At 57.0% G+C, this 14,828-nt stretch overlaps 2 protein-coding genes across 3 annotated transcripts in view; both read right to left on the bottom strand.

Moving 5' to 3' along the window:
* Positions 1-369: 369 nt before the first annotated feature.
* On the bottom strand, positions 370-2,895 carry LRG1 (leucine rich alpha-2-glycoprotein 1). The gene is made up of 2 exons (XM_036845507.1): positions 2,790-2,895; positions 370-1,782 (listed from the first exon to the last, which is right to left on the bottom strand). The coding sequence occupies exons 1-2, from the start codon at positions 2,840-2,842 to the stop codon at positions 771-773; spliced, it is 1,065 nt and encodes a 354-aa protein (XP_036701402.1). The 5' UTR covers positions 2,843-2,895; the 3' UTR covers positions 370-770.
* Positions 2,896-6,119: 3,224 nt separating this feature from the next.
* The window catches only part of SEMA6B (semaphorin 6B), a 28,669-nt gene continuing 19,960 nt past the window's right edge, over positions 6,120-14,828 (bottom strand). For both annotated transcript variants that reach the window (XM_036848770.1, XM_036848769.1), the window contains exons 8-17: positions 14,626-14,745; positions 13,726-13,814; positions 12,009-12,226; positions 11,031-11,162; positions 10,645-10,794; positions 10,047-10,229; positions 9,812-9,958; positions 8,596-8,673; positions 8,408-8,466; positions 6,120-7,996 (exon numbers count right to left, since the gene is read on the bottom strand). In XM_036848770.1, the coding sequence (XP_036704665.1) occupies positions 7,092-7,996; positions 8,408-8,466; positions 8,596-8,673; positions 9,812-9,958; positions 10,047-10,229; positions 10,645-10,794; positions 11,031-11,162; positions 12,009-12,226; positions 13,726-13,814; positions 14,626-14,745 (2,081 nt within the window). In that variant the 3' untranslated portion in view covers positions 6,120-7,091. The remainder of the gene's footprint in view (positions 7,997-8,407; positions 8,467-8,595; positions 8,674-9,811; positions 9,959-10,046; positions 10,230-10,644; positions 10,795-11,030; positions 11,163-12,008; positions 12,227-13,725; positions 13,815-14,625; positions 14,746-14,828) is intronic.

Here is a 14,828-nt window from a genome sequence, read left to right as displayed (position 1 = left end):
GCCTCTGCCCAGCTGTTCAGCCCCATCCAGCCTGCCCATGCTCGTCCTGGGCAGCTGCTCCCCTGGTTATCACAGGCCAGCATGAAAAATTGTTTGGAGCCCTGAAGCAATCTGGTTTAATTTAAACCTTCCCCAGGACACAAGCTCTGGAAGGAATCCACTGGTAAAATGACACCTTGGGCAATGGTCAGGGTTTTATTTCCAGTTAAATCCAAGGATGGGGAAAGGGAGAGGAGCAGTCACAACCATCAGATCGCAATTGCTACCCGTTTGGGATTTCATGGCACGCCTCTCCTTTCCTCCTGCTTCATTCTGGAGACCTAGGAATTCGCCTTGGGAGAATGCAAGGATCACAGCGAATACATCCAATTCTGTTCAACAGTTATTTATTAACCCCTTCCAGTCTGACCTCAAACCGAGTGATGCTGAGTAAGAGGGAACCCAGCCCCAGGCCCTGCACTCAGAGAACCCCTGAAACTGGGGGAAACAGAGCCGGATTGAGCCAACCCCAGTGTGGCCAGGACAGGTTGGAGGGGCCAGAGACCAAGAGACCTGGGAAAGAGGGGAAAGAGATTTCTGGAAGAGCATACAGCTTGAGCAGAGGCAAGGAAGCAGGAAGAGCCCGAGGTGTGTTTGGGGCAACATGGGCGAAACAGGTCCCAGCAACTATGGGAAGCCCAGCCTCACCCTTAGAAGGTGGGATTATTTGCTAAGTGGGGTGCGGCGTCCTGCCAAGCCTTGCCTCCCCACCCCGCCCCCAGCCCTAGGCTTCAAGGGGACCTGGCCACTGCTAGGAGCATTTGGCCCTTCAAGGCTTTAGGGCCAGCGCAGCGTGTGTCATTGCGGAAGAACATCTTGTCTTCGTTGGCCACCAGCCACTCATAGAGGTCGTCCAGTTTCTGGTCGCAGATCCAGGGATTACCTGAGAGGTCAAAGCCGTCCTTCATGTTCCCAGCAGCTTTCCCCAAGGACATCCAGAGCCCTTCGGGCACGGTGGTCAGCAAGTTGTTGGAGAGGTCCAGCATGTCCAGCTTCTGCAGACCTCGGAAGGCGCCGGCTGCCACTGTGGCCAGCCTGTTGTCATTCAGGAAGAGGTAGCGCAGTTTTGGCTGGCGCACCAGAAGGCCCTCTCCGAGCTCCTGCAACCTATTGCCCTCGAGGTGCAGCCGTTCCAACCTCAAGGGGCCGCTCAGAAGGTCAGGGGGCAAAGTCTGCAGCTGGTTATTGCCAAGGTCAAGGATGAGCAGGTCGGTGAAACTGGCCAGCAGCCCAGGGGGCAGCGTCTGGAGCTGGTTCCCGGATAGGTCCAGATGCCGCAGGGCTTTCAGGCTGTGCAGCCACGAGGCCTCCAGAACTTTCAGCTGGTTTTCCTTCAGCACCAGGGTGTGGAGGGCAGCTGAGACCTGGAAGAGGCCAGGAGGCAGCCGGGTCAGGGCGTTGCGGGTCAGATCGAGCACCTTTAGCTGAGGCACAGGCAGCAGGAACTTGGCGGAGAGGTCCTCCAGCTGGTTGCTGGAAAGGTGCAGTTCCTGGAGGTTAGGGATGCCCTGGAGGGTGTTGGCAGGCAGCTGAGTCAGGTTGAAGAACTCCACGGCCAGGTAGACGGTGTCAGCTGGGAAGTAGTGGGGGATTCTGGCAGGTGGTTGGCAGGAGACGGAGCTGCCGTTACCCGAGTGGGACACCAGGCAGGCGTCTGGATTTGGGGTGACCCCCTGGGCTGAGACCACAAATAACAGCAGCAGGAAGAGGATTCTAGAAAGATGGGAGTCCCAGCCTACTGGGCTGCAGGCAATGACAGAAAATGCTTAATAAATCAAAATAATGATATTATATACCCAGCAAAGTGAAAATATACCCAGAATCTGCCTACTTCTTCCCACCTCTACTTTCACCACCCTGGACCATGCCACCTCATTGCTGGCCTGGACTAGTGTAGTAGTCCCCTCCTCCTCCTCTCCTGGCTTCCACCCTCAACCCCCACCCCCCACAGCTGCCAGAAGTAGCTCCTGTTCCAGGAAGAATTCTATGAAACCTGAGTTTCTTAGTCTGACCCCTACATACTACCCTTCCCCATTGCCAGCCCAGCCCCAATGGACTGTTAATTATTTGCAGTCCAACTTGCTAATTTCTTCTGCTCTCACTTGTTTTCTGGGTCATTTCTTGTCTCCCTGGCTCCATGTTTTGAAGGCAGAGCCTATGAACTCTTACTCATCCTGCAAAACCCCAGCTCCAATGGCCCCCTTTCCACAAAGCTTTCTCTGACCTTTCCAAGCAGAATTCTCAGTTTCCCCCTCTGGGCTGCTCCTCTTTCTGTCTAGCCCTGTCTAGGTTATCTGTGCCCAGCCCCATCTTGCTCCAAAGTTCTGGGGTGCAACCCAGGACTCCAGATACAAATGAGACTCTGAGCATGAAAAGTGCATCCTGTCTTGTACAGGTCTGGAGGCAGGCATTTGGCTTTGGGATGGTGAGATTTACAGTTGGTACTGGAACCCTTCGAGGGCTGGGGCTTCTGCTCCTCCCGGTCCCTCCAGCAGTAATGCCCTAGCCCAGCAGCACTAGAGACCACCTGAACATCCTTGGTTACTACAGCCCGTGGACCACCTGGGCCTTCTGCAGTAAGTGTGTGTATGGGAATGAGTCTGTCCATAGATAGAGCCTGAGTGTCAGTCTGTTCCAGCCTGCAGGCCTACGTCTGGTCCTGTGACTTCAGTGGGTCAGACGGAATGTCCATGGATCTCTGCACTGCCTGGTGTCCGGGCCTGCCCAGGGTGGGCGGGGTGGGGACCTACCTCTGTTTTTGCTCTGGGCTCCAAGAGGACATGGCGGCCTCTCTCTTTTCCATCCAGGTTCCCTTGGTCTGGCAAGGTGGCCTTATACCTGCCTGGGCTGGGGACAGGGGCACCAGCCATGGGGAAGTCTCCACCCACATCCTGTTCCCGTTAGGGGCTGGACCTGAGCCAGCCAGGGGGAAGGGAGGGGTCAGGATTGCAAAATTGCTTCCTGGCAGGGGGAGGACAGAAGGTGGGCTGCCCACCGCCTTCTCGACCCTGTTTCTACCTAGTTTTTCTTTCCCTTGAGTCCTGCTTTTGGGGAGTGGGTACCCAAGAGTCTCTGAGGCTGAGTCCCCACTTCCCCCAATCTAGGAATCAAGGGTCAAGTTTGTAAGGCGCCAGTCTGTCCTGGGAGATGGGGACAACTGTTTGAGCAAGAGGTACTATTTATAATAAATTTGAGCAACCAGGAAGCTCAGTGAAGAGAACAAAAAAACACTTGTCTTATATTCATGACATAGTCTTATTTTTTTTTAATAAAATAATTTTAAAAAAAGAATTCAAAAGCAAGTGATGCCAAAAGTCTCCACAGTCTTTGAACAATGGTCTGGGAGGAACTAAACCTGGTTCTGAATCCCAGCTCTTCTGTGACTGCTCTGCTTTGTGAACTTGGGCAAGTGGCTTAACTTTTCTTGGCCGCAGTTTCCCCATCTGTGAAGCTGAACTCAGTCTCCGAGAGCCCCTTCCATTCTTTCTTTCTTCAGCTGAAGCTGATGTGCTATTTGTTTTGGACTTTTCTCATTTCCTAATAAGTACATCTGAAGGCTCACACTTCCCTCTGAGAACTGTTTGACTGCATCTCACAGGTTTGGCTATTCAGTGCTTAAATTCTTGTTGAGTTCTAAACATTCAGGTGTGATGTATTATCTTTATCTGCATGCCTGACTATGGCCTCTTTCTCCCAGCCCAATCTCTGAAGGGTTTTGTCCCTATTCAGCTGTGAGGATGACTAAGCATTCTCTTAGTGGACATACGGGCTGAGAGGGGAACACACAGGCTGGCATAGACCGGCACAGATAAAGAAAGACAGATAACCACCTGCGTGAAATACACGGACATACATAGTGACAAAGAGACAGGGAAAAATACATAGACAGACCCAGAGACACAGACAGAGCAGGACACACAGAAGAGAACAACATATCTGCAGAGATGGACACACAAAAACAGACACATACACAAACAGGCAAAGGACCTGAGTAGATGTTTTTCCAAAGACATACAAATGGCCAACAGGTACATGAAAAGGTGCTTGACATAACTAATCATCAGGAGAATGCAAATCAAAACCACAACGAGATGTCACCCACACCTGTTAGAATGGCTTCATCAAAAAGACAAGAGATAAGTGTTGGTGAGGATGTGGAGAAAGGGGAACCCTTGTGCACTGCTGGTGGGAATGTAAATTGGTGCAGCCGCTATGGAAAACAGTAGGGAGGTTCCTCAAAAAAAAAATTTAAAAATAGAGCTACCATATGATCTGGCAATCTCACTTCTGGGTATGTATCCAGAGGAAATGAAACCAGTATCTTGAAGAGATATCTGCCCTCCCATGTTCATTACAGCACTATTCACAATAGCCAAGACATGGAAACAACCTAAGTGTCCATTCACAGATGCATGGATAAAGATGTGGTGTATATATGTATAATGGAATATAATTCAGCCATAACAAGGAAGCAAATCCTGCCCTTTGGGACAACATGGATGAAACTTGAGGGCATTATGGTAAGTGAAATAAGTCAGGCGGAGAAAGACAAATACTGAGTGATCTCAGTTATGTAAAATAACCAAATTCATAGAAACCAAGAGTAGAATGGTGGTTGTCAGGGACTCGGGGGTGAGGGAAAGGGAGAGATGTTGGTCAAAGGATATAGACTCCCAGCTCTAAGATGCATAAGTCCTGAGGATGTAATGTACAGCGTGGTGATTAGTTAACAAGACTGTACAGTATACTTGAAAGATGCTAAGAGAGTAGATCTTGAATGTTCTTACCACACACACACAAAGTAACTATGTGAAGTAATGGATGCATCAACCTTATTGTGATAATCATCTTACAATATATATCAAATATATCAAATCATCAAGATATGCACCAGAAACCTACACAATGTTATATGTCAAATATATTTCAATCAAGCTGAAAAAACAAGACACACAGGTACAGGAGGAGCTGCTAGATGCCATCATGGTGTTTTGTGTTTCTTTGTTTAAATCAGTCTCCCCATGATAAGCGGGGGACAGGGGGTCTGTCCTGTTCATTGCTCTATCCCCAGAGCCCAGCCCACAGTAGGTGCTTAATCGACATGGGCCGGAAGAGTTGTGAATTGTAGTGACATAATGCTAAAGTGATCTCTTAAAATGAAATCAGATCATGTCTCCTGCTTAAAACTCTCTGATGGTTTCCTGTTCCACTTAAAATTCATAAGGCTGGAGGGAGCAGGGAGTGGGGAGTTAGTGTTTCCTGGGGACAGAGTTTCAGTTTGGGAAAACGAGAAAGTTCTGGAGATGGATGGTGGGCATGGCTGCACAACAATGTGAATGTACTTAATGCCACTGAGCAGTACACTTAAAAATGGTTCAAGTGGTAAATTTGATCGTATATGTTATTTACCACAATTAAAAAAAAAAATTGTACTCCTCACTGGTGAGGCCCTGCCTGCCTGGGGCCCTGTGCTCCTCTCCCTCCTCATCTCCAGCTGCTCCCCTTTCACTCACCTAGTGTGGCAGCTCCAGGCATACTAATGGCCTGGGCCCTCCTCCAAGCTTGTTCCTACCGCAGGGCCTTTGCACTGGCTGTTCCCTCTGCTTAGAACACTCTGCACATCTCCCCACAGCTGCTCCTTCTAGCCCATCTTATTTCAGCTTACATGTCACCTCCTCTGGCAGGCTCTCCTCAACTCCCCCCCCCATACACAGTCACCCCCTACCTAACACATTATCTGGCTTTTTCTTCATTACACATATCGCTAATTCAAATCAAGTCCTAATTTGCTTGTATGTGGTTGGTCTTCCCCATTAGGCTGCGAACTCCATGAGGACAGGGGTCTTTGTCTCCACACAGTGGCTGGCACACAGTAGGTGCATAATAAATTTTTGCTGAAGGACCAGAGACTGGCCCCCATCCAGATGAAGACTGGGACCCCTGCAGCTCTCCACATTTCCACACCCAGCTCCCCATCATTCTGTTTGCTGCAGTGACCCAGCCAGGACTCTCTCGGGTGCTCCCAACTGCCCCAGGCCAGGCCAGGCCACTGTCCAAGTCCCACCCCCAGGAGACAGAGCAGACCCAGAGCCTTGGGGGCCGGTGGTTGTAAACAGTTTTATTGACAGGGGGTTGGGGGAGGCAAACTCCAGAGAGGGTCCAGGACTCTCAGCTGGCCACTCGGCTGGCATGCATGGTCAGCTGGAGGTCAAGGGGGAGGTCACAGAGGACAGGTGGCATGGGACCCTCTGACCACCCTGGGGCCGTATTTACAGGGTAGCCCGCCCGCCTTCGCCATCCCCCAGACCGCCCGAGCCCTTAGACAGCCGCCAATACGACTTCTGGGCAGGCCGTCCCGACCCCCTGCCTGAAACCCCTTCCTCATCACCCCTCAAACTCCTAACCGGCACCTTGGAGGCCCCCGGCTTTCTGGAAGCCACGGCATCGGCTCAGCCAACGCCCAGGCCGCTGGGGCCTCCGCGCTCGCACACAGACACGCACACCGCACGTGGCCGCCCCCACGCACACGCCGCAGCAGCCCGCGGGCACACGCGCACGCCTCCCTCCCCTTCCCGGCCCCTTGCACACGGACACGGCATGCACACATACACACACACACCCACACACGCCGGGGGCCGGGTCGAGGAGGAGCCTCTGGGTGGGGCGGGGGGGAGCTGGGGTCTGCAGATGTGCCCCCTCCCCTTCCCACCGCCAAGCCCCCGGCCGCCACCCCGAGAACGGAGTTGTGCAATTGGTTAGAAAACTGCAAAAGAAACGCAAATTGGAAAACAAACCAAAAATCCACGCGCAGAAGGTCAACCTCAAATCCACAGCACATTCCGCCCGCCCGCCCGCCTGCCCCAGACCGCCTCAGGGTCCTGCGGCCCCGGGGCGCGGCGGGGCGGGGAGCCGAGCCCCTTGTGCTTCCGGGCGGCAGAGGGCGCCCCCCACCCCTCGCGGCTGGGCCGGGGGTCTGAGCACCCACTCGGAGCTGGCCCGGTCTCTCGCTCCTGGTTCCCGTGGCTGGCACCGCCGAGGCGCGCGGCCCCGGCCTAGGGCACGGGGGGCGCAGTCCTGTCCGGGCCCCCGTACGAGAGGAGGTGGACCAAGTCCGTGCCGGGCCGGGCGTGGCGGCCGCGGGGTCGGGCCTCGCCGCTGTTGATCGTGTGCGTGCGGCGCAGCGCGGCGGCGGGCGGGGCGTGCGTGCCCGGCCTCCGGAGGCTGCCGGTGGGCGGTGGGCTCCAGGGCCGAGGGATGCCGTCGGCGGCGGAGCTCGGGTCCGAGGGGCCCGTGGGCGCCGACACCACCCGCCGGCGGTCCGGGCTGGCGTGAGGGGTGAGCGGGAAGTCGCCGTGGGAGGCGCGGCCGGGCCGCGCGACGAAGAGGCGGGCGTCGGGGGCCGGCTCGCCGGGCGCGGGGGGCGGCTCGGGGGCGCGGGCGGGGGCCAGCAGCAGGAGGGAGGATGAGACGGAGGCCGTGAGCAGCGCGTGGCCGTGCTCCCAGGCGCGGGGGCCCAGGGCGTGCGGGTGCGGGGTGGGCAGGCGCTTCTGGGGCAGCGGCGTCTGCTCGGGCGTGGGCAGCAGCCCCGAGTCCAGGTCGTGGGGGCCGCCCTGCAGCAGCGTGGCCTTGGCCCACCCGTTCTGCATCAGGGGCGCCAGCAGGGCCTCGGGGGGAACCCCGGGCCCGCCGCCGCCCCCGGCCCGGCCCCCGGGGCCGCCCGCCCGGCGCTCGCCCAGGCGGCTCACGCTCAGCACGGCCTCGCCGCCCCCGTGCGCCAGGATGGCCTCCTTGTCCTTGCGGCGGGCCAGCTCGCGCCGCTCGCGGAGCCCCACATACCAGCCCACGCTGAAGCCGGACACCACGGCGCCCACCACGAAGGCCGCCACCGACGACGTCACCAGCAGGTTCACCGACACCAACCCGGCGCGCTCCTCCGAGAGGCTGGCCCGCAGGAGTCCTGGCCGGGAGGATGGCGTGTGAGGGGCCCGGCCGGGGACGGTCCCCTGCGCACCTCTCGCGGCCTCCGGCTGGTCTACCCACTCAACGTCTGTCTGCTTCTCTGCTTCGTGGCGCCTCTCTGACCCTTTAAACGCCCGTCTGCCCATCTCTGTCCCCTGGCATCTGTCTTAAAGTTTGTCTGCCCATCTGTCTGTCTCCTGGTCTCTCTCTCTCTGCGGTCCCCAGCGCCCCCTCGCCATCTGTCGGTCCTTTTCCCACCTCCCTACCTGGAAGTGGGGCCCCCTGCCCTTCCCAAGCCCTGACAGAAGCCAGTACCCGCCCCCCGTTGGGCATGGGCAGCAGAGGGTGTGAGAACCCTGGCGGACCAGGACTCCGAGTCCCCAGGCCTCCTCCCCTCTCCCCCACTTACCTGTGCAGTCCCCTAAGCCTGAGGTGCTGGCCCCGGACACGTCCTGCTCAAAGGTGGCTCTGATGAGGGCAGGGGGGCAGAGAGGCGCAGTCAGCAGAAACCCCTCGCACAGAGCTGTGGTTGGGGGGGGGACTCCCGATCATCACGTGGGTCACATAACTGCCCCCCACCTCCCTTGTCCCCAGTACCTGGTGCCAGGGCTGAGGAAGATGCAGGAACCATCCGGGGCCCAGCCGCAGTAGGGGTCCTGACTGCCAATACAGTTCCTGGAGCAGACAAGGGACCCGGAGGGCAGATCAACCACAGCCCCTTCTGAGGCACCTCTTACTGTCAACTCTGGGAGTTCTCAAGGCACGTCTTAGCGGTGGGGGCTATTCCTTCCCCATTTTACAGATGAGAAAACTGAGGCTCAGGGAAGTTTACTTTTGCCCAAGGGACAGAGCCAGGGTTGGAGCCGAGGCAGGCTTGCCTCTGAGTCTGTGCTTTGGGTGTGTGCTATGGCATCATTATTGCCAAGTCGGCGGGCACAGGGTCGGGTGCTCCGTGTGAAGGGCACACTGTGAGTCCAGAGATGTGCCAGTGTTTTATCTGCATGTGATCTTCCCACCCATTTTATTTTATTTTATTTTTTGGCTGTGCCATGCGGCATGTGGGATCTTAGTTCCCCGACCAGGGATTGAACCCGTGCCCCCTGCAGTGGAAACGTGGAGTCTTAACCACTGGACCGCCAGGGACATCCCTCCCACCCATTTTGTCTTTTTTTTTTTAATTTTAAAAAATTTATTTTATTATTATTTTTTATTTTTGGCTGCGTGGACTCTCTAGTTGTGGCACGTGGGCTTAGTTGCCCTGCTGCATGTGGGATCTTAGTTCTCTGATCAGGGCCTGAACCCACGTCCCCTGCATTGGAAGGCGGATTCTTAACCACTGGACCACCAGGGAAGTCCCTCCCACCCATTTTAGAGGCAGACAAACAGCTGTCTCCCTGGTCCCCAGCTTCTGCTCCTGCTGCTATTAGAAATGTCAGTCACATCCCATCCTGCTCTGCCCATAGACCTCCAGGGCTCCCACCTCACTCCAGGGGTGGGGGAAGGAGCCCAAGTACTCCCCACAGCCCACAGACCCTGCACGACCTACCCCCCGCCCCGTCCCCTCCCTGACCTCCCTCCTCCCTCTCTCCCCCTCACTCATTTTGTTCCAGCTACACGGGTCCCCTCTCTGTTCCGCTAATACACCAGGCCCAGTCCTGCCCCAGGGCCTTTGCACATATTCTGCCCTCTGCCCTGCTCACCGTTCGGTGAGTCAGGATGCTGTTGGGGCCTGGACTTGAACTTGACTCTCTCCCTCTTCCCGTGCTCACCTCCCCTCACTTCCCCTGCCCACAGCTGGCCCGGGAGTACTCACTTCATGCATCCTGAGTATTGCTGGCAGCGCGCCACGGGCACTCGGACCACACAGCGGGGGAAGGCTGCCAGCAGGCCACCTGAGGCCGCATCCAGCTCCAGGCTCAGCAGCCGCTGCCCTGCCTCGCCACCCCCAGAGCGTCCACACCTGGGGGTGAGCAGATTGGTAAGACTCAAGGGGCACGCCCTATCTCCCTGCCCACTGGCCCTGTCCCTTGACCTCTGCCTGGCCTCACCTGTCCGGCCGGTAGGTCTCAAACTCCTCCAGGAAGACACTGGGCCCGGTGGTGCCCGAGGCACTGGCGTTGGGCCAGACAAGGAACTTGAGGACAGTGCCCGCCTCAGAACCCAGGAAGACGACAGTCTGGTTGCCCCACGGGCCGGCGCCCACGTCCACGGCCACTCGCGTCAGCTGGTACCTGGGGCCAGGGTTGGGCAGAGGTCAGGCTGCCTCCCAGCTCCCTGGGGTCCTGGGCACACTCAGAGACACCACCCATGCCCGGCAAGGTGGACATGGGCGTGGCTCCAAGGGGGCACATCATGGAGAGAAACAGACCCCCAAACCCGACTCCTACCTGGGCCTGCCTGTCTCTCTCCCTGTCTCCCTCCATCTCTCTGTGTCAGATGGTCTCTCTCTCCCTCTCTCTGTGTCTCCCTCTGTCTCCATCTTTCCGGGCAGCCCCGGAGCCACATGCCCAGCTGTCTTGAGTGTCCGGCTCCCCTCCTTGTGTCCAAAGTTGGCCCTTTGCTCCCTCCTTGCCCACCACCCTGGCCAGGGCTCTCCTTCCCACCCAGGCTCGGCCACCAGGACCCCGGCCCCGTGTAGGGACTGACCGCATCAGAGTCCGAACAATCCAGGGCTCATGGCCCAGTGAGGGCACTGCCTCGTCCATCAGGGGGTGTGTCTTGACGAAGTTGAGGATCTCGTCCGGGAAGGCGCTGGAGGCATTGTACTGCATGCCGGGAGCCGCACAGCACCCGGGCCTGGGTGGGGACGAGGGGGTGGTCAGGGTGGACATGGAGGCCCCCACATAGGGGCTCTGATTCACCAGGGGACCTGCTGCCCTGCCCAAAGGGCCTCGGTTTTCCCCACCTGCATAATGGGTACAGCTGAACTCGGCAACAGCTATTGAAATAACTAACTGCCTGGAAGTCCCAGCCCTTGGTCCAGGGTCAGGATCCTACCCAGGCACCCGTCTCAGGGTCGAGGGGGCTCTCACCGGGGCCGTGGCACCTGGTCCTCCGGCACGGGTGTCCAGATGGACTCAGGGGACTTCTGCTCACGGAAGCGGCCCTCAAACACGGCAGCCACCTGTGTCATGTCAAAGGCGCAGACGGCCGAGCCGGGGATGCTGTGGGTGCGGGCAGATGAAAGGGAGCAGTGAGCCTGGTTGCGGGGGGGACTTCCCTGGGCAAGCAGGTGGAGGAGTGTTTGTCCTCCGGAGCTGTCACATGTTCAGTTACCTGGGCCAGAGGTTGCTGCCCCCCCAACCCCCCGTCCAATCCAGTCACTCCACCTGCTGAACGGTTCTCAGACTGGATCATAGTTCAGCCCCTCCACAGCCACCCGTGTCCAGGCCCCCCCTTGTCACTTGCCTGGATATCCAGTCTCCCAGGTGCCACTCTTGCTCCCTTTCAACCCATTCCCCAGGGAGTTTTCCAAAAACGCAAACCTGACCTGGTCCCTCTTCTGCTCCTTACTCTCCCATGGCTCCCTAGTGCTCTCAGGATAAAATCCAGGCTCCTCCCCACAGCCTGTCACCTCCCTGCCCTCATATCCTCCACTCTCCCCCTTGCTTCCCTCCACGCCAGCCACACCGGCCTCCTCCCTATGGTTTAAACATAGCAAGCTCATTGCAGCCTCAGGGCTTTTGCACAGGCTGTTCTTCCAACTTGGAATGCTCTTCCCACTTCTTCCATCTCACAACCATTGATGCCTCCTCCAGAAAGCCCTCCCCGACCCCTCCTCCAAAAGCAGAGGATGAGGACGCCCCCCTCACCCCCATCTGCCAAGTTCTGGCCAAAGGGCCTCAGAGGGTCAGTGTCTGTCTTGGTGCCCCCTGGCCTGGGACCGAGGCCTCCCGGGAGTCCAATCTTGCCCAGTGCAGGACCCAGGGAGTATGTGGTGAGGTAACATGGGAACTCTATGCCCGTGCCCACCCGGTGCTCCCAGTCTGCTCCCGACGGTGCCCGCTGACCTGTTGCTGGGCGTGGAGAAAACAGCAAGGACCACGGGCCGGCCCCCCAGGCTGACCACGCCCGTGACGGCCCGCAGCACGTTGAAGTAGAAGTGGGAGTCCCCCGGCACCGAGCAGTTGAGCCGTGCCTTCAGGAACGACGTCCACTGCTTCTCCAGCACGCGAGGGGAGCCGCCCACATCATTCTTGCACACCCGGGCCACACGGGACACCACCACCTGGCACATCAGCAGGCGGGGGGGGGGGGGGGCCTGAGCCCTGTGTTCCGCAAGGCCTGCCCGCAGGTCGGACTGCCCGCTACCCAGGATGGGATGCAGGAGCCTGGCCCCGGGTCACTGTGGGTGCCCCAGCCAGTCACCCTAGCCCCCTGAGCACCAGATTCCCCAGCGAAATGTGGGGATGACGATGATCACAGCCACCACGACAAGCGTAATCATCATCGCTTCCACTTACAGATCACTCACTAAGTACCAGGCACTTTATCCTCCTCATCTCTCACATTCCTCCCAAAGCTCTACAGAAGAGGGCCTACTGATATCCCCGTGGTACGGAGGGGAAACTGAGGCACAGACAAAGGAAAGTGACCGAGGCCCAAGGTCACACTAGTAGTAAGTGGCAGTCTGTGCACTTAAATGTCTCCATGGATTGAGGGATGGGATGGATGTATGGATGGATTAGTGGATGGATGGATGAATTTGAAGGAGACAATGATGGACAGTGAAGATAAGGAAGAAGGAGATAATCAACTGATGGATGAATGGGTGTGTGGATGAATGGGTGGATGGATGGATGGTTGGATGAGTAAATGGGTGTGAGTCCGCATGAATGGATAGATGGGTAGATGAACGGGTGGGTGGATGGATGGATGAAAGGATGGATGGGTGGACAGATGGATAGATGGATGTGAGTGTGGATGAGTGGAGAGATGGGTAGAGGAATGGATGAATGGATGGATGGAAAGGCAGATGAAGGAGGTAATGACGGATCAGTGGATGGGTGGATCCATGGGTGGATAGAAGGTTGAATGGAGTGGATGAGCAGGTGATGAGGAGGAGATGGGATAGATAATTGGCTTATAGAGGGGTGGGCAGGTAGAGGGAGAGATGGATGGTAGATGGATGAGCTGATCAGTAGGAGGATAGATCAATGGATGGTTAGGTGTATGAATGGATGGACGGGTAGGTGTATGAATGGATGAAGAAGTCAATGAGTGGGAGGTGGGTGGATGGATATATAGGTGCATGGAAGGGTAGATGAGTGGACGGATTGATGGAGGATGGCTGAGTCAGGGGGTGGGCGGATGGATAGATAAGTGGTTTGATTGGAAGTGTGGGTGGGCTGAAGAACAGATAGATGGGTAGGTGAGAGGGCGGCTGAGTGGGAGAGTGAGTGGGCAGACAGATGGGCCGTTGAGGAAGGATGGATAAATGATGGTAGATGGGTGGGTGGACGGGCGAACAGCAACGGCACTGGGACTGCATTCAGGGGTGTATCTGACTTCAGACCCGGGACCCTCACCCAGGGCTGCTCCAGAAATGTCTTCAAGCCCCAGGGGCCTGGACCCGGCTGGAGTGGAGGGCCCTGAGGACCAGAGGGACCCTCTTGCCCCAGGTGGAGTTTCATGGACCCACTTCTGCTCCCCACTTCCCGAGATCAGAGCCTCTCAGCTGCATGCCCCACTGCCTGGGCCTCTTTGGGAGGGGAAATAGGGCCCTACCTTTTCCAGGTAGTTAAACTCCATTGCGATCTCCCGGAAGAAGAAGTAGATGTGGCTGCCCCACTCCACCACGTGGACGAAGTAGGGCTCTGGAGGAGAGGAGGGGTCAGAACTCAGCCCGTGACAGGAGAAAGGGAGTTTCTGGGGCTGGGAACACAGTAGCCTGGGTGGCTGGCTGCTTTTACAGTGAAGGGAATATCAGCTGATTACCCAGGCAAAATAAAAGAGACCAAAGTTTTGGGGGTTTTTTGGAGGGAGTAGGTGTCAGAATCCTAAAATCACCGTGTCTTCTTTCCACAGACAGCGACGTCTATTATTTTGTCACCTTCCTCCCTCATGTGTTGAGCTGAGCTCCTACCATACCGCTCGTGCTGTTCCATTTCGGGTTACTAAGCCACCCATTTCCAGCAAGTTCTACTTTAGATCCAACTTAAATCTTTCCTCTAACTTTATCTTCAGAGAGGCTAGTAGGGGCTTCCCTGGTGGCGCAGTGGTTGAGAATGTGCCTGCCAAAGCAGGGGACACGGGTTCGAGCCCTGGTCTGGGAAGATCCCACATGCCGCGGAGCAACTAGGCCCGTGAGCCACAACTACTGAGCCTGCGCGTCTGGAGCCTGTGCTCCGCAACAAGAGAGGCCGCGATAGTGAGAGGCCTGCGCGCCGCGATGAAGAGTGGCCCCCACTTGCCGCAACTGGAGAAAGCCCTCGCACAGAAACGAAGACCCAACACAGCCAAAAATAAAAATAATAAACAAATAATAAATAAAAAATTTAAAAAAAAAGAGGCTAGTAGGTTCCAAAGATGAGATGGGAGTTCCCTGCCTGTCTCCCCTGGGACTGTTATTCTGGTGGGGGAATTTGATGAATGTCAGCCCTACCAGGTCTGCCCCTATCGCCCCACCTTTGAACCACTTGGAGTCATGTTTCACGGTGCGCAGAGTGGGCCGGTCCCCGAGGCTGCGGTAGATGACGGCGTCGATGGCTAGGAAGTCGGTAACGGTGGCTGTGAAGAGCATCCCTTCTGGATGGGGGTGAGTCAGGGGGAGGCAGGTGAGAGATTAGATCATAGAGGCCGGAGGCTGGGTGGGTCAAAACTTGACTTCA

The sequence above is a fragment of the Balaenoptera musculus genome, chromosome 3 (genome assembly GCF_009873245.2).
Source record: "Balaenoptera musculus isolate JJ_BM4_2016_0621 chromosome 3, mBalMus1.pri.v3, whole genome shotgun sequence".
NCBI lineage: Eukaryota > Metazoa > Chordata > Mammalia > Artiodactyla > Balaenopteridae > Balaenoptera > Balaenoptera musculus.
This window is presented reverse-complemented; position numbering and strand designations above follow the sequence as displayed.